This window comes from Protomyctophum parallelum (assembly GCF_964188405.1).
Source record: "Protomyctophum parallelum genome assembly, chromosome: 19".
NCBI lineage: Eukaryota > Metazoa > Chordata > Actinopteri > Myctophiformes > Myctophidae > Protomyctophum > Protomyctophum parallelum.
The window spans coordinates 6,009,646-6,033,949 of NC_139717.1; the positions used below are offsets into that span (position 1 = coordinate 6,009,646).

General features: G+C 48.6%; 1 protein-coding gene across 4 annotated transcripts in view; it reads right to left on the reverse strand.

The window, feature by feature from the left end:
* Window positions 1–24,304, reverse strand: part of eya4 (EYA transcriptional coactivator and phosphatase 4) — a 102,752-nt gene that overhangs the window by 75,686 nt on the left and 2,762 nt on the right. For all 4 annotated transcript variants that reach the window (XM_083791101.1, XM_083791102.1, XM_083791099.1 and 1 more), the window contains exons 2-3: window positions 15,851–15,900; window positions 381–529 (exon numbers count right to left, since the gene is read on the reverse strand). In XM_083791101.1, coding sequence (XP_083647227.1) covers window positions 381–525 — 145 coding nt within the window. In that variant the 5' untranslated portion in view covers window positions 526–529; window positions 15,851–15,900. The remainder of the gene's footprint in view (window positions 1–380; window positions 530–15,850; window positions 15,901–24,304) is intronic.

Genomic DNA, 24,304 nt, shown 5'->3' on the forward strand with positions numbered 1-24,304 from the left:
ACTCTACTGTTCATTCTTCTCCTATAGCAGTGTTACTGTTGACTCTACTGTTCATTCTTCTCCTATAGCAGTGTTACTGTTGACTCTACTGTTCATTCTTCTCCTATAGCAGTGTTACTGTTGACTCTACTGTTCATTCTTCTCCTATAGCGGCGTTAACTGTTGACTCTACTGTTGATTCTTATCAGTGCACTAGATCATACTGTACGCGCTCAACTGTTCCTAGGTCTGTCTTTTAATACGTGACAACAACAAAAACCTGAAAAAGTTTGTCAATTTGGAGTTTTTTTCTTTATTTTTTAAGGTTTACACCCATGACAGCAACGACATTCACATGCGATTCCCCCCTGACTTCTGATTGGTGGAGAACACACACTCACCTCCCGTCCCATTGGTGGTGATGGAGGCCCCGCCCAGGTTGTTCTTGTCCAGCTTGTTGGAGCTGCTCACGTCTCCTCCTCCTCCTCCTCCTCCTCCTCCTCCGCCCACACGGTTATGAGGACTGGCTAGGTCCTGCATGTCCATAGACCTGAGAGAGAGGACAGACAGGACCATGCGATTAATATGAGGAGAGAGAGAGAGGACAGACAGGACCATACGGTTAATATGAGGAGGTCCTGCATGTCCATAGACCTGAGAGAGAGGACAGACAGGACCATACGGTTAATATGAGGAGGTCCTGCATGTCCATAGACCTGAGAGAGAGGACAGACAGGACCATACGGTTAATATGAGGAGGTCCTGCATGTCCATAGACCTGAGAGAGAGGACAGACAGGACCATACGGTTAATATGAGGAGGTCCTGCATGTCCATAGACCTGAGAGAGAGGACAGACAGGACCATACGGTTAATATGAGGAGGTCCTGCATGTCCATAGACCTGAGAGAGAGAGGACAGACAGGACCATACGGTTAATATGAGGAGGTCCTGCATGTCCACAGACCTGAGAGAGAGGACAGACAGGACCATACGGTTAATATGAGGAGGTCCTGCATGTCCATAGACCTGAGAGAGAGGACAGACAGGACCATACGGTTAATATGAGGAGGTCCTGCATGTCCATAGACCTGAGAGAGAGAGGACAGACAGGACCATACGGTTAATATGAGGAGGTCCTGCATGTCCACAGACCTGAGAGAGAGGACAGACAGGACCATACGGTTAATATGAGGAGGTCCTGCATGTCCATAGACCTGAGAGAGAGGACAGACAGGACCATACGGTTAATATGAGGAGGTCCTGCATGTCCATAGACCTGTGAGAGAGGACAGACAGGACCATACGGTTAATATGAGGAGGTCCTGCATGTCCACAGACCTGAGAGACAAGAGACATTGAGACACATGGTTAAAATGAGGAGGTCCTGCATGTCCATTAGGGCTGCGAATCTTTAGGTGTCCCACGATTCGATTCCGATTCTTGGGGTGACGATTCGATTCAAAAACGATCTTTTCGATTTTTCCGATTCTCGATTCAAAAAAGATTTTTTTCCGATTCTAAAGCAGTTTTTTTATTTTGATTAAAAACAATTAAATATAATTTTAGCATGATCTACTCCAGTCTTCTGTCATGAAAGCAGAGTACATTTAGTAAAAAGCTTGTACAAATTTGAACCAGTACAAATCTCTTCTCACTCAATACCAGAAGGTATTGCAGGCAGGCTTAGCTTAGCTGGTAGTAAATGCACTATGCAGAAACCCAGGCCATAATGCATTGCATGCACAGGTACATTAAATGTACCTGTGCATGCAATGCATTATGGCCATTATTATTATTTTTTTTTTCCTTGCACAAATTTTGTGCAAAAAAAAAAAAGATTTTTGGAAAATGAGAATCGATTCTGAATCGGACGGCATTAGAATCGCGATTCTAACTGGAATCGATATTTTTTTGAAAGGCCTAATGTCCATAGACCTGAGAGACAGACAGGAGACATGGAGACAGACGGTTATGAGGAGGTCCTGCATGTCCATGACCTGAGAGACAGGAGACAGAACAGTGGCTCAGGGGTAGAGTGGCTGGAAGTGGATGGAAACCGCAAGGTTCCCGGTTCGAACCCTGTGGGCTCCCCCCCAGAGTTAGTGTCAAAGTGTCCTTGAGCAAGACACTGAAGCCCTAATAATTGCTCCTGATGTGCTGGTTGGTATGAATGTGTGTGTGAATGGGTGAATGTATTTGCACAATCTAAGTAAAGCGCCTTGGATAAAGGTGCTATATAAATGCACCATTTACGAGAGAGAGAGAGAGAGAGAGAGAGAGAGAGAGAGAGAGAGGCACAGGAGACATTTCTGAAAGAAAGTGACTATTTCCTCTATTTAAAAAATAGCTAGATCTGTTATTGTATTTTCACTGTTTTTTGAGGGCCTATGTAAAATTTTTTCTTTTTTGATTGATAATTTTATTAGACAATAAGATGCACACAGTACAGGTTATCTTAAGTATCTCTCGGAGAGAGTCATATGGGGTCCAAGCCACTAGATGGCGCAGGCACACAGCCTAACATACACTCACGGAACAATTTGATTGGATCGTGAACTGTCACTCATGGCGTGGTTATATGGACCACCCACCAGGTATATAACCTGAGGTCCGCCCTGAGTAACGTCATTCCTCGCTTTCTGTGCTATCGCATACACGTCTTATCAAAGAGAATCACCTTTCGGCTGTTGAATATTGTTTTCCATCAGGACGGGTCTCAGACTTGTGCCGCGGAAATTCGCAGCCCTACGTTGGTGTCCTTCTCTTCACTCACGGACGTTCCAGCATTAAAAGCCTGTAAGTTAATTTTAAGGACATCAAAACTCAAGTGGGCCGTACGGCGACTTGTGGTTTGTCCTCTGCTAGCTTCCCCGAAACTTGTTTCCCCCTTGCTAGCCACGTGCGTCCCTTGTTCTGCTAGCCTTAGTCTACTGTTGCACAACGTAGCACTACCGTAAGCCTTAGAACAAGACCCGAAGTTTTCACTAGCTCACCTGCCCAGCTAACAGCTAACCAGGCGCTGCTCTATCTAGCCTCCGCAGTTTCGCTAGCCCCTTGGGTTAGCTAGCTCCCGCTAGCGCAGCCGCTAGCCTCTTAGCTCCGCGAGACGTTAGCTAAGTGTCCGGCCGTCAGGCGCTCACTTAGCCCTCTCTAGCTTCCCGTGCACGTGCGGCTTAGAAGACCACGGGTCCGCCTTACACGACGCAATCCGCGCTACCGACGGAAGTCCGCCCTGCTCTGTGTCGTCTGACCTAAAGCAGCACAGCGTGCCGGCCTCGCTACGCGAGCCCCAGGCTTTGCGGCCTTCCCCGTAGTCCGGCTCCTTTTCAAGCAACATCAGTTAAACAGCTCACTCGTCGCCACAGTTGTAAAACGTGGCTTCTCTCTGTTTAGTCTCCTGTTCTCCAACACTGTTCTGTGAGTACCAGACTCTTCTCCTCACACTACTTGCTGTTGTGATATTTATATTATTAGTTGTACAACAACAACAATAATATAGATATTGTAACTTTGTCTTCTTACTGTTGTAATATATATATATTATTAGTTGTAAAACAATAATATTATATATTATAACTTTAACTTCACCTTCTTTCTACACTGTTTTGTGAGTACCAGACTACTTCTCCTCACACTACATTACTGTTGTAATATATATTATTAGTTGGAAAACAATAATATTATATTATAACTTGGAAAATAAGAATAAAAAAATAGAAGTTTCCTCTTGGGCTACCGTTTCTTCTCAGACTACAACCAATACCCAAGATGGCCTGCGGGGGTGGCGACAGCCCTCCCCAGTTCCCAGTGGAGCACCACGAGTCCTACTCTTCTACTCCACCACCACTTTTCTTCCTTTATCCGGTTGTGAGTTACACAGTTTTCCTCACAACATTTTGTTATATTATATATTATTATTTTATAATGATATTATATTATAACTTAAAAGTGAAGTGCTTCTACAATGTCTTGGACTGCTGGTTCCTTCTTCAAGCTACACCAACACCCAAGATGGCCTGCGGGGGTGACAAGGGCCACCAACAACAAGCCCCACACGCTCTTCACCGCACTGGTGAACAGGCCTGTGGAGCCAGACCCAAGACATCAGCCAGGCCTCGCCGGCTTGCCCTGGGTGCTGCTCTCCATCCAGCGGGATCTCGTCAGCCCACCGCCTCGTCCTCTCTCTTCAGACCCCTCAACCTTGACACGTCTCAGAGACACCGTGACGAGCCCTTCCTGGGCTCCTCCCCTGCCGGGAAGGCGGCTCGGACCGCCGACAACAAGCTCCACATGCTCTTCACCGCACTGGTGAACAGGCCTGTGGAGCCAGACCCAAGACATCAGCCAGGCCTCGCCGGCTTGCTCTGGGTGCTGCTCTCCATCCAGCGGGATCTCGTCAGCCCACCGCCTCGTCCTCTCTCTTCAGACCCCTCAACCTTGACGCGTCTCAGAGACACCGTGACGAGTCCTTCCTGGGCTCCTCCCCTGCCGGGAAGGCGGCTCGGACCGCCGACAACAAGCTCCACATGCTCTTCACGCGCACTGGTGAACAGGCCTGTGGAGCCAGACCCAAGACATCAGCCAGGCCTCACCGGCTTGCTCTGGGTGCTGCTCTCCCTCCAGCGGGATCTCGTCAGCCCACCAACGAGGCTCCCCTGAGCCGGGTGGTTGCGACAACGGGATGTCGGATGCAGTCCTAGGCCTCCACCGACACTACTACTACTTCACGCAGCGGCCGAAGGCACGAGTCTCACTCGACGTGGTTCCCCAACGACCCTCGACTACCGACTGCTTCCCTCAACATTACAGGTATGTACAATGTAAAGCTAGGTTGTTTAGCTGTTTAGCTAACCTTTTCGAGGTCGGGAGTAGCAACCTCGTTGGATGGCCGATGCCACCCTAGCATGCTTAGCATTCCAGATAGGCTGCTTTCAAGGTGCCACACCAACTCGTCTATGACATAGCCATAGCATCGGAGCTACTTCGGCTATTGTTTCACGCTGCTCTCATACGGTCACTGAATGCCTCACGTTGCTGTCCAACAGCCAACATGACGGCTGCCAGGATTACGACCGGCACAGCGTCTCCGGAGGGGCCAATCGGACCCTGCAACTCCGTCTCCAGGAGGAGCGTGCTCAGACGCTCTCCCATGCCTTGGGCCCCGTCCAGGGTGTAGCAGCCCCGGGCTGCACACCGGGACCGCTCCCCAAAAAAAGGCAAAAGCTCTTGACACAGATCTCCACCATGGGTGGGTCTGTGGCCAGGCTGCACAGTATGTACACGACAAAAAAGAAATCACTGTCGGGGGACCACTGCTTCCCCTGTCCCAGGTTTTTCAGAGCACATTACACGGCTAGCTGGAAGGAGCCCATGACTCTCCCGGCTACTCCGCGACGCTCTCGTGTCCCTCCCCCCGTAGTAACGTCTGGGAGGCATCTCAATGCTTCAGCGTTACTCCAGGGCTCCCAGAGCTCCCTTCTTCAGGAGATGGGCGACGCCCCTACTCCTGAACAGTTGGCTAGAGTTCGTCACCTACATGAGAAAATTGTGACCTTCACGTACTGACTCACCGACCTGACCGGCCTTATGGCCACCTCAGAGCATGCTAGGTGGCTGGAAGCCTCACCTGGTCTGGATCCCGTTGCCCAGAGAGAGCTTTCCGAGGGTGCTATCATCCCCGGAGGCCTCTTCAGAGGCGCACTCGAGAGGATGACCCTCAACGTGGAGGTGCAGCGTCCAGGCTGCGAGGCCCTGACCAGCAGCCGAAGTGACACACACCCTACCTTCCCCCCATGCGCCGGGCCCAGCACCGGACGTAGCAGTCTCGGACTGCACGTCCGGTCCGCCCGCAATGCGCTTCTGGACCATGGCACAGGTGGGCGTCCTGGACGTCCCTGTAGCCAGGTCCCTCGATATTGTTTGCACAAGTACAGCACTCTGGTTTTTTCTGTAGTACAGGCTATGCCACAATACAAAAAGACAACAAAACAATATCCACGGAGGGGGGGACATGAACCCACTGCCACGGGGGCCCCATGGGCCCCCCCGACGCAGTGGGGCAGGGCATAAGCTCAGTGGCGTACCAAAACGCCACTGGGGAGATGGGTCATGCCCAATTTTTCTCCGACATGCCAGGGAACACTGCCCCCAGACGGGGCACGCCTCCCATGGCCGGGGAGAACCCACTAGCCAGGCACCTGGCACGGTGGGAGCGGTGTGGAGCATCCCCGTGGATCCTCAACACCATAGCGAAGGGCTACAGACTCCAGTTCGCCAGGACACCCCCGGCGTTTTCAGAGGTCATCTTCACCAACGCCAGGGGTCAGGAGGGTCTGGTTCTCCAACAGGAGATAGCCTCCTTGCTGGAGAAGGGTGCCGTCAGAGAGGTACCCTTGGCCCAGCGTCGCAGCGGGTTCTACTCCCGCTACTTTCTGGTCAAGAAAAAGGGGGGGGGCCTACGTCCCATCCTGGACCTGCGGATACTCAACAGGCACCTCAAGTCTTTTCAGTTCAAGATGCTGACGGCCAAGTCTCTGGTGCGCTCCATACGCCCAGGCGACTGGTTCACATCCATAGATCTAAAAGACGCCTATTTCCACATCCCCATTTACCCGCCTCACAGGAAGTTCCTGCGGTTTGGGTTCCAGGAAAAGGCTTACGAGTACATGGTCCTTCCATTCGGGATGTCCCTCAGTCCCAGAGTGTTCGTCCGCTGTACGGAGGCCGCGCTGGCACCCCTGAGACTTCTCTGTCTACGGGTGTCCAGTTACTTAGACGACTGGCTCCTATGTTCGGATTCAGCGGAGGAGGCCGCGAGGAACACGACTCGGGTCGTGTCCCATGTGACCTCACTGGGTTTCAGGATAAACCTAGCCAAGAGCATGATGACGCCTACCCAATCCACGGATTTCATAGGCATCACTCTGGACTCTGTCTCCTACAGGGCTCAGCTGAGTCGAGACAGGGTCAACGACCTCCTGAAGTGCGTGTCCATGTTCAAGACAGGCCGCACACTTCCACTGGGTACGTGTCTACGGATGGCCGGACTCATGGCCTCGGCCATCTCTCTGGTAGGTCTGGGCAGACTCCATATGAGGCCTTTCCAGCGTTGGCTGAAATCCCTCGGTCTATCCACCAGGTTCACGAAACGCAGAGTGACAGTGTCCTCGAACTGTACTCTAGCTCTGAAATGGTGGTCGAACAGAGGTGTCCTGACGGAGGGGGTCCCGATGGGTCTCCCCACAGTCAGGAGGTTGGTCACCACCGACGCCAGCCTCTCCGGTTGGGGCGCCACCCACGACGGGAGGACGGCCAGGGGGGTGTGGGATGCAGCTTTGCGCTCCTCCCACATCAACTACCTGGAACTACTGGCGGTGTTCCTGGCACTCCGAGAATTCGAACAATTCCTCAGAGGTCACCACGTCCTGGTTCGTTCAGACAACACCACGACGGTTTGTTACATCAACAGACAGGGGGGACTCCGGTCTCCTCGCCTGTGCTCCCTGGCACACAGGCTCCTGGTTTGGTGCGACAGCCGCCTGCTGTCGCTCTCAGCGTGCCACGTCCTGGGCCGCCTCAACGAAGGGGCCGACCTACTATCCAGGGGACCATTACGCTACAGCGAGTGGTCCCTGAACCCCCGGGTAGCGGACTTGGTCTGGACCAAGTTCGGCAGGCCGGGGGCGGACCTCTTCGCCTCAGAGACAAACAACAGGCTCCCTATGTTCTTCTCTCTGTCAGGTTCCCCTCCACTCGGCCTGGATGCGCTGGCGCATCGATGGCCTCGGGGTCTGCTTTACGCGTTCCCACCGTTGGAAATGATTCCGCATGTCCTAGCCAGGGTGCGGGATCAGGGATCGGAGCTACTGCTGGTAGCCCCAGCCTGGGGATCTTGGAGACAGGACATAGTCCCTCTCCTGTTCAAAGACCCATGGCAGCTCCCTCTGTGGAGGGACCTGCTGACCCAGGCCGGAGGCGAGATCTTTCACCCACGTCCTCAGGACCTAGATCTCTGGGTTTTGGCCCGTGAAGGGGCGTCGCTAGAAGCGACTGGTCTGCCTCCAAATGTCATAGAGACGATCCTTGGTGCCAGGGCTGCCTCCACCAGACGACGTTATAACACTGCCTGGCATGTGTTTGAGCGTTGGTGCTCGGACAGACAGGAAGAGGTCTTCCCTTTTCAGGCGTCTGTGAGACACATTCTGGTTTTCCTACAGGAGTTCTTAGACAGGGGTCTTGGTCTCTCCTCAGTCAAGATCAACCTGGCGGCCATAGCGGCCTATCATGTTGGTATGAACAACAGACCAATCAGTGAACACCTGCTGATCCGTCGGTTCATGAAAGGAGTTACGCGCCTCAGACCGGTCGCCAGATCTCTGGTCCCCTCGTGGGACCTGACGATAGTCTTGGACTCCTTATTGAGAGACCCCTTCGAGCCACTGGAAACGGTGGACCTGAAGTTCCTCTCTCTGAAGACCGCTTTGCTCGTTGCCCTGACGACGGCGAAGCGGGCTGGTGACATGCACGCGCTCTCAGTGAGCAGCAGCTGCTTGAGATTCAGTGGTGATGACACCAGGGTCACGCTCAGGCCGAACCTTTCGTTTCTGCCTAAGACTTTTCCCGCGGGCTGCTCGCCCGTGGATCTCACGGCCTTCCATCCTCCTCCCTTCTCTTCGGTGGAGGGTAGGAGACTACATTGTCTCTGTCCGGTGAGAGCCTTGAAAGTCTACAAGTCAAGGACTGCCCCCTTCAGGCTGGGTGAGCAGCTCTTTGTGGCCTGGGGTTCCCAATGGAAGGGTAAACCCATTTCGAAAGTTAGACTCTCGCAGTGGATTGTGGAGGCTATAAGGTTAGCCTATACCTCGTGTGGTACTGAACCCCCAGAGGGCCTACGTGCACACTCTACGAGAGGTTTGTCTACATCCTGGGCCCTGGCCAAGGGTGTCCCTATTCAGGATGTCTGCGCTGCGGCGAGTTGGTCGTCTCCGTCGACTTTCGCCACGTATTATAACCTGGATGTGGCCCCTGCAACCCTGGGACATGCAGTCCTGGGGGTTGCTGCCCATTGAGTCAGGAAGTCTGGCTTAGGGTCGAGGGTCCCTTCTGGCCCCTGACCATTAGGGATGGGTGACCATCGTGTCCTCTGACCGACAGGGCTGGAACAGCAGAGCTGTCTGCCCTGGGTCATGGACATTTTCATAAGGTCGAGGGTCCCTTCTGGCCCCTGACCATTAGGGATGGGTGACCATCGTGTCCTCTGACCGGCGGGGCTGGAACAGCAGAGCTGTCGGCCCTGGGTCAGGGACATCTTCATAAGGTCAAGAGGTCCCTTCTGGCTCCTGACCATTAGGGATGGGTGACCATCGTGTCTTCTGACTGGCGGGGCTGGAACAGCAGAGCTGTCGGCCCTGGGTCAGGGACATCCTCATAAGGTCATGTGATCCCTTCTGGCCCCTGACCGTTAGGGATGGATGACCATCGTTGTTTTTGACCAGCAGGGCTGGAACAGCAGAGCTGTCGGCCCTGGGTCAAGGACATCTTTTATAAAGGATGTCTCTTTTGGGTGAACGCGCAGGGTTGGCTTCTTGGGCCTCCTTTGCGTTTGGTCTCTCTCAAATAGAGATGATCCTAGGATCGAATTTTCTATCAGCCGAAGGCGATCATACGGGAGCGTTATGTTCCCCATATGACTCTCTCCGAGAGATACTTAAGATAACTTCGGGTTACTTTAGTAACCTCAGTTATATAAGTGACTCGAGAGAGAGAGTCATTAAGTCGCCCTTCTGTCTTTTCAAAGACGTCAGAAAGCAGGTTGATAGGAATGACGTTACTCAGGGCGGACCTCAGGTTATATACCTGGTGGGTGGTCCATATAACCACGCCATGAGTGACAGTTCACGATCCAATCAAATTGTTCCGTGAGTGTATGTTAGGCTGTGTGCCTGCGCCATCTAGTGGCTTGGACCCCATATGACTCTCTCTCTCGAGTCACTTATATAACTGAGGTTACTAAAGTAACCCGAAGGTACAGTAAAGCTCATTTGGTCCAAAAGGACAGCACCGAAGAAGAAAGACCTTGAGGTCTTTGAGGTTTGAGTGTGTGTGTGTGTGTGTGTGTAAACATTGTCCTAATACAAGCATTAAATGCCATTGATAATGAATGGACAGCTTTGGGTTTGTGTGTGAACACAAACACTGAAGACGAAGGCGAGGACGCAAATTGTGATTGGCCGGAATGAGATGATGTATGATGATGAGAGAGCCCCTCACTTCACACGGGTGTGATTTTTTAAATCTTTTAAGTAACTTCTTTTTAATGTTCACTTATAATATATATACATACATATAAATACATTATTTGCCCAAAAGGGATGCCCGGTTGAAAGTAGTTAAAAGGATATTTCACTTAAAAAAAACCCTGTTGTCTTCAGTCTACTCAGGCTTATGTGAACAACCCCAGACTGTTTTTAAGTTGCTCGATTGAGTCGATTCGATATTTAGATATTTTATATTTTTTAGCTGCCCCGCCCCCCTTCCTATACAAACCGATCGTAACTTAACCCATTCTGACCGGGCACCCATTTTGGTGTTGGCGTCATGTTATGCTTTAGCTATTGAAAAATAGCAGATCTACAAGCTCATAGCGCGCCACCGAGTGGCGCGCTACGAGCTTGTAGGTCTGCTATTTTTGAAAAATCGAAGAGCGACTGACATAGAAGAATTCTTTTTTAGAATCTGATCTCAGGTCAGAATGGAAACTGTCAGGATGTAGAAGACATTTCTAGAATCTGATCTCAGGTCAGAATGGAAACTGTCAGGATGTAGAAGACATTTCTAGAATCTGATCTCGGGTCAGAATGGGTTCATCAGACCAGTGTGTGTCCGGCGGAAACCTCGTATGAATCTGATCTCAGGTCAGAATGGGTTAACCATGATGTAGATTAATCAAAAACACCCGTCCTGCCGTGACTGAATATTGTCCTTCTAATGGTGAGAGGGCCGCATTTTATCAATTACAGTTTTCATTTATTTGTCCTTTCTTTTGGGGGGGGGGGGGAATGCCCACCTCACGTATGCCCAAATAAGGGCTGCTACTAGGTTGGAAGTGTTGCCAATGTGTGGTTGCAGACAAAAACACATGTGTTCAGAGATGGAGAAGAAAATTATGCAAAAAAATAACTGAAATTGACGTTAAATGTGAAAGCTATGGGTGGCAGAGAGAGAGAGACACACACACACACACACACACAGAGAGAGAGGGAGGGGGAGAGAGAGACACAGAGACAGAGACAGAGACAGAGACAGAGACAGAGACAGACAGACAGTGTGGTATACTGTATGTTGTACTTCTGGGCTCCAATACAAGCCTCCAGGCTGCCAGGCATGTAAGACTTTTACAGTCCGCTCCACACGCATGGCTGCATGGGACACGCCAGGGTGGTAATGAGAGGGAGAGAGAGAGAGAGAGAGAGAGAGAGCGAGAGCTGGCTGGGTGGGGCATGTTTATGGGCACACCAAAATGTGGGCAGCCACTTATTAGAGCAAGAATTCAGGCCGTCTATATACTAGCGATGGAATTGGTGAAATGACATCAAATGTACTGTATATTAATATTACCCACTTGAACCCGCAGAGATTTGACGTACTGTAGACGGGAAAAAAAAAAAAAGCATTTCCGAGAACCGTTTCTTCTCTGTCGGGGTGGAAACCTCATTATGTCCGCTCCAAAACCTGTTAACTTTACAGGATTTAACATTAAAAAACAGCAAAAAGCAGGCCCAGAAGAAGATGTGGGCCAACTGGTCCAGGGGCATCATACCACATACAGTATAGGCTCTGGCCTGACGGCGCGTCGCGTGTTCGAGTCCCGTTCATGACGACATTTGCTGCATGTCTCTCCCCTTCTCTGCCTCTCTCTCCTGTCATTCTTCACTTGTATCCATCAATAAAGGCAAAAAAATATATATTTTTAAACCCATTCAGAGCCGAGAACAGATTCTACAAATGTTTTCTAAAATCACGACAGTTTTCTGAAAATGTTTCTATATCAGTGGTTCTCAAATGTTCATGTCAAGGTCACCCCCAGAATGATATGTATCTGGCCGTGGACCCCCCCCCCCCCCCCATCTCAAAATATGTTCCAGAGACCCCCCCCAGAAGCAACTGTTTGAGTTAAAAGCGTTCACTGTGAAAAATATTTATTCAAAGATGTGCACACATTTTCACAAGGCACTCTACAAGCTCGTAGCGCTATGAGCTTGTAGATCTGCTTTTTTTCAACAGCTAAAGTATAACATAATCCTTAAAACACCAAAAGGAGTTCCCGCCCAGAATGGGTTAAAGTAGAAGATCTACAAGCTTGCAGATATATGCTACTTTTGATACTTTTGTGTGACGCTGTAGTGTTGATTAAGAAGGGCGGTAATTTATGAAAAAAGTTATGAAAAATATGGAGATCTCTTCTCCAAGAATATAGGCATGCTGGGGTCCTAGAAGTTAATCCTACTGTACTTTACTGTATTATACTTTGTCCTGCAATGAATAGCAAAAATAGCCGTATTATATATTTTGTATTTGTGTTCAAATAAAATCCCCACCTATAATGGCATACCCAATCCTGGTCACTAAACTGCCTCCCCCTGGCCAGCCGGGGCGCCTGATGGAGGGGAAAGGAACTGGTTGGAATAACGTGTTCCTTCCACGCGCTACGTCCAACCAGGGAAACTCCCCCCTGTCAGGTGTAAAGGAGCGACTTGGACACTCAATGCATGAAGGAAGCATGAGTTCAAGTCCGTTGCTCTCCCCTTGTCCCCCATATATGGGGACTAGGTTGGCGGAGGGTGTGTAGAGCCCAGGATCACATTAGACATCACAAGACAAATGTCTATTTGTATGTCTCTAAATGTTTTGATGAATTGAACAATGTGGACCCTGTTGTAAACAAGTGTAATGCTTAATTGGGTCGTCCACTTACAGTTAACAGTCTTTGTATTGAGTTTGTGCTTGAAATGTACTGTAAATTCTGCAAACTGTTAATAAATATTTCAATCAATCAATCAAAAAGATGATTGACACAGGGGTGAAAAATGGGTTACAAAATCGTGGGATAAAACATATATTAAAAATAAATAATGGCATGGCCAAAATAGGGCTGCTATAGGTTGAAACTAAGTGGTTAACATACTGTACATGCTATAGCACGGAGCGCACGCACGGAGCGCACCACGCACGGAGCGCACGCACGGAGCGCACGCACACAGCCTGCGCGTGATTACCCACCGAAATGTTGGCACCCACCCACACCAACCTGACATTCTCTTAAGAGAAGTCATGGTTAGATGACGAGTCATTCTGTGTATACAGCACAGTACAGTACAGTACCTCGTGCTCGCACACAAGTGCAAGTGCGTGTGTGTGTGTGTGTGTGTGTGTGCCTGTGTGTGTGTGTGTGTGTGTTTGTGTGTGTGTGTGCGCCTGTGTGTGTGCGCCTGTGTGTGTGTGCCTGTCAGTCGTGACTCCCTGCTGCCCGCAGGTCTGTCACGCTTGTGCTCTTGTGAGGCACATCAAAGGGAGAGAACGAGAGGGTTAGGGGGAGAATATAACCAATGCGGGCTGCCATTATGCCGCTCCACATCTGTGTGTGTGTGTGTGTGTGTGTGTGTGTGTGTGTCATGGTTCTGGACGCAGGCCCATCCTAATGCTACGGGCAGATAGCATCGGCACACATGACTGCAACCCGCAGTCTGATTGACAGGCGTAAACACGCGAGACGGGATTTCGAGCGGGATTTCAAACAAGGGTTGTTTTTTACGCCCCAGACAGGGGAGGAATGAAGACGTGTAGGACAGCAGGGAAAGAGCTTAAAGTACAGTAAAAAACATTAGCTGTACAGTATTTTGTTGTCGGACAGAAAATCTCTTTTTTTTTTGGGTCATTTTTTGTCAATTAATGTCTTACTTCATCGTACAAGAGTGAAACGTTAACCCATTTTGTACGGGAACGCGTCTGTTTAGCTTTTAACCATCATTTTAAACTTTAGCTGTTGGAAATATAGCAGATCTACAAGATCACTAAGTGCCGTGCTACGAGCTTGTAGATCTGCAATTTAAAAAAGAATCATGAATATGTGTGCAAATCATTGAATATTATATTCGCTTTTAACTCAAATCTTTGCTTCTGGGGGGTCCCTGGAACAACATATTTTGAGATTGGGGTCCGGGGAGAATTACGTATAATTCTGGCGGTCCTTCACTTGACATAGTTTGAGAACCACTGACATAGAAACATATATATATATATTTAAACTGTCCTCGATGTCCTGTCCTGTCCCGTCCATGATTTAGAAGACATTTTGTAGAATCTGGTCTCAGAAAAAAAGCCCATCCACAGGCTCACAGTCAATGCGTCACCTATACCGGTATTTTCCGCCCAATTCAAAAAAGTTACAGTTTGGGACGTGTACAGTATGAGGTTTCCACATGCTGTACCGTACGACAGCGACGATTTACAGGTCAACGTTCATTCACTGTACTCTTTCCGTCCTCCCTTTTCCTCACGGCGTTCTCTCGTCCGTGGCTGAGAGAGAGAGAACACCATCGTCGGTGTTGTTTGAACATGGACGGCGTGTTATTGAGCTCTCACTCAGATATCACGCCAAAGGCCCGCCACTTCAACCAGACCCTAAACATATCTCTATAAATGCTGCATTAAAAAAGTAAGAGAAAGAAAGAGAGAGAGAAAAAACGTTAAGAACTTTCACAGACTTGCTCCTTCCTTCCCCTTCTCTCTCTCTCTCTCTCTCTCATGTATTTCAACACCCTGTGTTCCTCTCACTTTCCCCCAAACAGCAGGAAATGATTCTATCTCCACACCATCCCTCTCTCTCTCTCTCTCTCTCTCTCTCTCTGTTCATCTCCTCTCAAGAGGCGATGGCAGCCGTTGGTGTTTCATAAACCCTTGTCTGCTTTTTGCATCATTTCTGCTCTTTCAGAGAAATATACAGTATATATTAATATAGTCTATTATACATATCGTCGCTGTCGGGAGGGAAACCTCCTAACTCCATTTTTTATTTTCCTCCATAAATCAGTGCTACTGAACACCCTTCACGTCTGTGTGTCGTTTCGAAAATATGGAACCAATATGGAAAGTAGTAAAAACACACACTTTGGACAAAACCTCTTAACTCCATTTGGACCCTCAAACTGTCTGCCAAACCAGCTAACTTCTCCCCCTCTCTCATGCAATGTAATTGACAATATATGAAGTCACAACAACACCCAACTTTGATGGGGCAGTATTGCTTTGTTTTCAAAATATAACGTTTTCCTTATTTCCTGAAAAAAATCATATTTATTCATTTCCTGATAAATGAAAATTTTGGACTTCCCGACAGCAGATGAATGCCCTACACATGATCCTACCGCAACGTCACACCAAAGCATCAAAAGGAATAGATCTGCAAGCCCAAAAAGTGACATGTTTCAAGCTTGGTGATCTGAGCTACTTTTGGATATTATTTTAAGTACCAGTTTAGAACATGTGAGGTTTCCACCCGACGTACTCTGACTGCACGGCGTCAGTCCACAAAATAGTGTTAAAAAGTCCCAGAGAGGTAATCGACTGGTTGATGAATGTGTTGTATAATTCACCGCTCTGGATTTACGGCATAAACTGTGTGTTTCCCCTGTGTGTGTGTGTGTGTGTGTGTGTGTGTGTGTGTGTGTGTGTGTGTGTGTGTGTGTGTGTGTGTCCCTATGCACCAGTGTAGTGCACTGAGAATAAGTGTTAATGGCCTCATCTTTCAGCATATTGAAAAGAGAGCACGCACGCACACACACACTAATGTATAAGGCGCATTGCACACATACCTGCTGTCTGAAGGGTCTGGGACATGAGAATCACTGTGTGGTTTCTTCACCTGCAGGGAGGGAGGGAGACATCATTATTTATTAGCAAATGCACATTACATGTCCAATGTTTCATTATTTTGGATTTGTGCACAAAAAAAAGCACAACATGTATGGCGGATGCTACACTCGGATCATAACAAACCAGGGGAGCTTTTTTTGCTGGATTTTCGCGGATTAAAAGCCCAAATAATTCAGCGTATGCTCTAAAGGTAATACAACAATCTCGGCAGTGAAGGGGGGTTGATTAAAAGTCCGGTAAATCGTTTTCCGCAGTCAAACTGTTAAGACACTGAAAAACTGTATTTTTATTTATTTATTTATTTTTTGTACTGTACTTTGTGTGATTTGCACTGTTTTATATATGTATTTTACTCTTCTGTGATATGGATCTCCCTGGGTCCGAAATAATAAAGCATTGATTTATATACATTTTATTTCCCCCCATAGCTACTCAAGGAACACACACACACACACACACACACACGCACACACGCGCACGCTGAGATTCATCGCCACCATGTAATAAGCATTTCACAGTATACAATTCTGACACAATGTACCAGAGAGAGAGAGGACACACAAAGGCACAACGTTGCTAGTTCGACCCAATCACTGGTCATCATGCATGGTCTATACCATGAGAATATTCACTCCACAATCACTGGTCATCATTCATGGTCTATAACATGAGAATATTCACTCCACAATCACTGGTCATCATTCATGGTCTATACCATGAGAATATTCACTCCACAATCACTGGTCCTCATTCATGGTCTATAATACCATGAGAATATTCACTCCACAATCACTGGTCATCATTCATGGTCTATAATACCATGAGAATATTCACTCCACAATCACTGGTCATCGTTCATGGTCTATACCATGAGGATATTCACTCCACAATCACTGGTCATCATTCATGGTCTATACCATGAGAATATTCACTCCAGGGGCCGCGTGTGCAGCCAGGGCTGGACTGAGACAAACATTCGGCTGTGACATTTTCACGGAATTTGGCCCAGACTGGCCCACCACAACCAGCATGCAGATACAAATATTTTGAAATACATATATAAGCCCCTTAACCCATTCTGGAGGGGAACCCCTTTTGGTATTTTAAGCATGTTATAATTTAGCTATTGAAAAAAAAAAACAGATATACATACATGCTCATATAGCGCGGCTGCCGCGGCACTGTCGCGGTGTGAAGGTAGCAGTGGCGTGCACAGATAGACACTAGGGGGTGCTAGAGCACCCACTGCCCTTTTGGCAATGTGCTCTTAAAAAAAAAAAAAAAAAAAAAAAAAGTTTTCTTTTTTTTCTTAATTTGTAGTGTGTGGACCATGCGGTGACATTGATCAAATCTTGATAAAAAAAAAACGCTTCTACTATATTATTTAGGCCCCCCACAATCTAAAGCTATGTTTCTATGTCAGTGGTTCTTCGATTAAAGAAAAATAGCAGACCTACAAGCTCGTAGCGCGCCACTCGGTGGCGCGCTATGAGCTTGTAGATCTGCTATTTTTCAATAGCTAAAGCACCTAAATGGGTTCCCGCCCCAAAATGCGCTGCACAAGGTGCCCTTTTTTTTCACTTGAGCACCTGCCCCTCTAAATGTCTGTGCACGCCACTGGAAGGTAGGATCCAAATACAGGACTGGGAGGCGCAGAGAAGTCTAAATGCTAGAGGTTTTATTCACCAACATCCAGGATACAAGCAACATCACACTTAAAGGTATATTCAGTGATTTCACTCAAAAAACCTTAGGTTTCGTTTTTGGCCTGGGACCCAGCCTTTCGTCCAATCAGGATAGAGAGTCAAAAACGAAACCTAAGGTTTTTTGACCCCCAGGGGTTAACTGGGGACAGGGAGGAACTCCTTATATGGCCAGCACACTCTATAGTAGGGAGGATTATCACAACAAAACAAAAAAATAAGTGATATTTGAATTAAGTGAAATCACTGAATATACCTTTAACATCCAACAATGAACTGACAAGGAAGTCAAAAAACAGGGGAGTATATATAAAGACACAGGGATAAGAGGACACAGGTTTTGAACATAACTAAAAATCAAGACAGGGATTGGCTAAGAGACTAACAGAGCACAGGTGGAGCGAACTAATAATCACAGGTGGTGAGACAACACAGGTAACAAAGGCAACAGAGGAAACCAAGGGACCAAACATACTACAAAATAAAAGCACAACGGAAAACGTCACCGATCGTGACAGGCACCAAAGTGCCGCCCTATGTGCTTGTATATCTGCTATTTTTGAAAAAAATCTTGGAAATGCGGCGCAAATCTTTGAATATATATTCTTTCAGAGCGAACGTTTTTAACTCAAGTCTTTGCTTCTGGGATGGGGGTCCCTGGAATTACATATTTTCAGATGGGGGTCAGCGGCCAATTATACATAATATTTTTTGGGGTCCTTGACATGAAAAGGTTTGAGCACCACTGATATACAGTACTGTAGAAACATAATGTTTTTCAGAAAACTGTCATGATTTAGAAGACTTTTTTTTTTAATTTATTTCGACGTCAGGCTAATACGTGGGTTAATACCACCACTTTTACAGAACAACATAAATGATACACAACCAAACAGACAACTACACAGAAACAAGTGAAAACACGTGTCTGGGCCAACATTTGGTGGCCCCAGACCGACCCACCACCCCCTCTGCCCAACTACGGCCGGACAGATGTCTGCTACGTTGAGTGTTCAGTCCAGGCCTGTGTGTACTAGCCCCCCATGGGGTCTCCATTTCTCCCCAACCGCACAGAACGTACCACAGACACTGTCCAGTCTCAGTGGTCTGCCATGAGAATATAACCCTTAGAGTATATATTTCTAGAGGAAACCCTGAGGCGAAATGGACATAGTGGCCGGATTTGGTATTGCAGCTCGAGCCAGCGCTGCTCCGTTGACTATCATTGCGCACGTTCATGTGATTGGGGCCATGACACGTGAACGAATGTTTCATACGTGAACGCGCACAAACGGCACAATGATAGTCAACGGCAGCGCGTTCATGTGTTTGTAACCAATCAATCCCAGAATGCACTCTGTTCCTACCAGGAAGGAGGAGTGAATCCGCCTCATGCGCTTTTGAGCAACTTAATGCAAGTGGATGGAAGGAGAACTCGGGTGTCTTCTCTATAGATATATAACTCTATGATATAACCACACAATGTGTGGTCCCCAGAAGGGCCCACAGGTGCACTGATGCCCCAATCTGCAACAAACGTCATGGAGCAAACGCTGTTCTGTTCAGGGTCCATCTGGCATGAGAACTGTCACTCCAAGAAAACAAAATCGCTCCTACAGTATATGGGAAACTATATAGCTCGATTAAATGTATATCCATTTTGATTAAAATGCTCCACTTTTTCATAGTTTTCCAGCCACTGGGGATGAATCACAAAGCGAGGCCCCAGTGTTCCACCACTCACCCTGGGGGTGAATCTACCACTCACCCTGGGGGTGAATCCACCACTCACACTGGGGTGAATCACAAAGCGAGGCCCCAGTGTTCCACCACTCACACTGGGGTGAATCTACCACTCACCCTGGGGTGAATCTACCACTCACCCTGGGGGTGAATCTACCACTCACCCTGGGGTGAATCTACCACTCACCCTGGGGTGAATCTACCACTCACACTGGGGTGAATCTACCACTCACACTGGGGTGAATCTACCACTCACACTGGGGTGAATCTACCACTCACACTGGGGTGAATCTACCACTCACACTGGGGGTGAATCTACCACTCACCCTGGGGGTGAATCTACCACTCACCCTGGGGGTGAATCTACCAATCACCCTGGGGGTGAATCTACCACTCACCCTGGGGGTGAATCTACCACTCACCCTGGGGGTGAATCTACCACTCACCCTGGGGGTGAATCTACCACTCACCCTGGGGGTGAATCTACCACTCACCCTGGGGGTGAATCTACCACTCACACTGGGGTGAATGTACCACTCAGACTGGGGGTGAATCTACCACTCACACTGGGGGTGAATCTACCACTCACCCTGGGGGTGAATCTACCACTCACCCTGGGGGTGAATCTACCACTCACCCTGGGGGTGAATCTACCACTCACCCTGGGGGTGAATCTACCACTCACCCTGGGGGTGAATCTACCACTCACCCTGGGGGTGAATCTACCACTCACCCTGGGGGTGAATCTACCACTCACACTGGGGTGAATCTACCACTCACACTGGGGGTGAATCTACCACTCACCCTGGGGGTGAATCTACCACTCACCCTGGGGGTGAATCTACCACTCACACTGGGGTGAATGTACCACTCACCCTGGGGGTGAATCTACCACTCACCCTGGGGGTGAATCTACCACTCACCCTGGGGGTGAATCTACCACTCACACTGGGGTGAATGTACCACTCAGACTGGGGGTGAATCTACCACTCAGACTGGGGGTGAATCTACCACTCACACTGGGGGTGAATCTACCACTCACCCTGGGGGTGAATGTACCACTCACACTGGGGTGAATCTACCACTCACACTGGGGGTGAATCTACCACTCACCCTGGGGGTGAATCTACCAATCACCCTGGGGGTGAATCCCAAAGCCAGCCCCCAGTGTTCCACCACTCACCCTGGGGGTGAATCCCAACGCCAGCCCCCGGTGGGTGTTCTATAAACCACTCACACTGCCATCGGAGGAACCGCTAACTGGCTTTTAAGTGACAGATATTAACTTGTTCACCCTCGACCCCACTTGACCCCCCCGGAGCTCGGAACCCTCCTCCTCATCCTCCACTCTTTTAGGAGAGGAAAGGTCACCGGCGGGGTCACGCCGGGTCGCGGTCGCTCAATCTTCGCTCTCTTAAACTGGCCGTCTCCGTAGCGGCGAGGAGGAGGAGGAGGAGGAGGACACTAAATCGAGACTTGACTTTTGGGCTTGAACTGTGACGGAAAAGACATGAGGTGATGTCAATCAATGAGCGCTGGAATCAGATACTCTGTACATTACACCCCTGATCATTTCACCACACATCTGACGTAGAATTAGGAGGACTTATCAACTCAAAGACTGATTCTTTTTACTTTGTCGTGCGGTGGTGTCACGTCACTGCTGCCCCCAAAAACAGCCAAACTACAAAACGCATCCCAGATGCCAAGCGTGGTGGGCTTGTAGATCTGTTATTATCAGACGCTCCCAACACTGTTCTGCTGCAACACACACACACACACGCACACACGCACATACTGAATACATACACAAACACGCACGCACATACACACAGCATGACTCACGACCATACACACGCGTGCACACACACACACACACCCACCCCGTGGGGTGTGTGTGTGTGTGTTTGTGCGCGTGAGGATCAGTGGAGGTATAAGAAGCGAGTGGCCAGCGGTTCTCTATTAAAATTCCTGTCTCTTATTTGGAACAGGAACTAATTACAACAGTAAATGCAGGGCGGAGCTCAGCGAGCGCCTCAATGTGTACCAGCTGCCCCGTAATCACTGTGTCAACACGCCGGAGAGGTGTAGGGCACGCGTGGCTCTGCCAACCACACACACACACACACACACACACACACATGGAGGACAACCAAGACATACATAAACACACACACGCAATGCACACTCACACACGGGCACACGCGCACACACACATGGAGGACAACCAAGACATACATAACACACACACACAATGCACACTCACACGCAGGCACACGCACGCGGTAACACGCACGCGGGCACACGCACACGCACGCACGCATGCCCAACACACCAGAAGAATTAACTAGTGCCGATATCCAGGTCATTTGCACATTATCGCAATCACAGGCCTGCTTTCCGAGTAACAGCGCTACCTTAAGCACACACTGACTGAACTGAAGGTATTTTGGAAACGAGGACGCGCGTGCATGTGTGTGCGCGTGCATGTGCGCGTGCATGCGTGTGTGTGTGTGCGTGCGTGGTGTTATGGTTCTGATTAGAGGGTCCCGCTGAGAGAGAATAAAAAGCAGCACTTTGCTGTTTAAGACAGGGTTCAAAGGTCAGCCGGTGCCCTCGCATGGATCACTTTACACATGCATGTACCCGGGCGCGCACGCACGCACGCACGCATGCACACACACACACACACACACACATACACACACACGTCGCGCTCACGCACACACACACCATTTCATGTCACATTTCATGCTTTCCTGAGATTTTACAAGGCTGTCAGTCACGACATCTACCACACGGCCGTGAGAAACTGCAATCCGCATGTAGCACACATGCAGTGGCCCCATTCACACACACACACACACACACACACACACACACACACACACACATCGCTCCCTGTCCATTTCTGTTTCAACATGATCTGTGAAAACACAAGCGTACACACACACACACACACACACACACACACTAGTAGGCTTTGATCCTGAGAAGCTTTTATCATCGTCCACCATCCGTAGTAGTACACACTTTCTCTCTCTCTCTCACCCCCAACCCTCTGTCCACGAGGGTCTCTTCACACACACACACACACACACACACACACACACACACACACACACACACACACACACACACACACACACACACACACACACACACACACACACACACACACACACACACACACACACACACACACACACACACACAGAGTGAAAGATCAACAGCTATACCTACAGACCGTATTGTTGTGAAAGACAAATCCTCACGTTTTGGTGATTAAGTGCTTCTCCTCCACTTACACATCCAGAACACACATCCTTAAAGGACGGACAGCACATATAATATAATATCACAGTGACCCCTAATGCAATGTATTGACTGAGAGAAGCTCATGAAACTGCAGTAAAACGAAGTGGGGGAAAATAGCTGGTATTGTTTCGACAATTCAAACGGCATAGACTATTTCAGAGGCTAAATTGTTACATCAGCAAAAAGGGGAGCCTGACATGCCATTCTAGACATTCCCAGCATACACTTCTTCTTCCATAGACCAGAGGTTCTCAAAGTGGGGTCCATAGGGGCCCCCCCGTGGGGTCCTTGCTGCGGGGGGGGGGGGGGTCGGTTCCAGGGGGTCCCTGCATGCAGGCATCTAAATTGTTGATAGTTAGGAACCAAGTGGACTTAACCCATTCTGACCTGAGATCAGATTCATACGAGGTTTCCGCCGGACACACACTGGTCTGATGAACCCATTCTGACCTGAGATCAGATTCTAAAAATGTCAGTCGTTCTTCGATTTTTTTCAAAAATAGCAGACCTACAAGCTCGTATCGCGCCACTCGGTGGCGCGATACGAGCTTGTAGATCTGCTATTTTTCAATAGCTAAAGCATAACATGATGCTAACACCAAAATGGGTGCCCGGTCAGAATGGGTAGTCTGCGACTCTGAGAGCGTACACATGGAAACGAAGCGGAGTAGCGGACTCTTTTACGGGTCAATTTGGTTTCGGGTCAATTTGCTTGTACTGTAGATCAGCTATTTTCAGCATGCAAACCAAGTGTAAAATGACTTATACTGGATCTCTCTCGTCCACTAGTCCCTTCCTAACATTTTAGCCTAGTTTTTTATTTGTTGACGAAATTGTCTTAGTCATCGTAGCTTAGTTTTCATGTAGTAAACATTTAGTTTTCGTCAGTGAAAAAAGGTAGTCGACGAACATTGTCCGTCTTAGTTTTAGTCGACGAAATCAACACTGGTTCTGTGGCCAGTAATGCATATATATATATATATATATATACCAAAGTGGCGGTCCTTGAAACTGGAAATGGTCTGAGAACCAGTGGAATGAAGACACCATTCTGACTTCACTCACACATCGACAGGCCTCAGACAGGCTCTTATAGGTGGCCACGATGATGCCTGAAGGACCCATCGACAGGCCTCAGACAGGCTCTTATAGGTGGCCACGATGATGCCTGAAGGACCCGGCGTGTGTGTGTGTCATCAGACAGGCTCTCAGGTGGCCACGATGCCTGAAGGACCTGTGTGTGTGTGTGTCACCTGATCCACTTAAATAGACGACCTTTGACCCCGGTTGGCAGGGTGACCGCTCTGAAGCACAACCTGTTTGGCCTGGGGGGGGGGGGGGGGGGGTTCCCCCAGGGATACGTACAGGTGCCCCCCCGGTTAATTAACGTTAATTAGTTTATAGAAGGAGATTACACTTCAATAATGTTATGTTAGCGTTTCCTCATTAGGCCTCGTTGAGCCTAACGGCGTGACTCTCCTGGACTATCTTATACATATTCAGTGAAATGGCTAAAGAATTTAATTGTGCCTTATATTTTTTTTTGATTAGCGTCAACTTCTTTATTTTATTTTGTATCTAGGCCTGTTTCTGATGATATATTATATATGATTATATATATATTATATA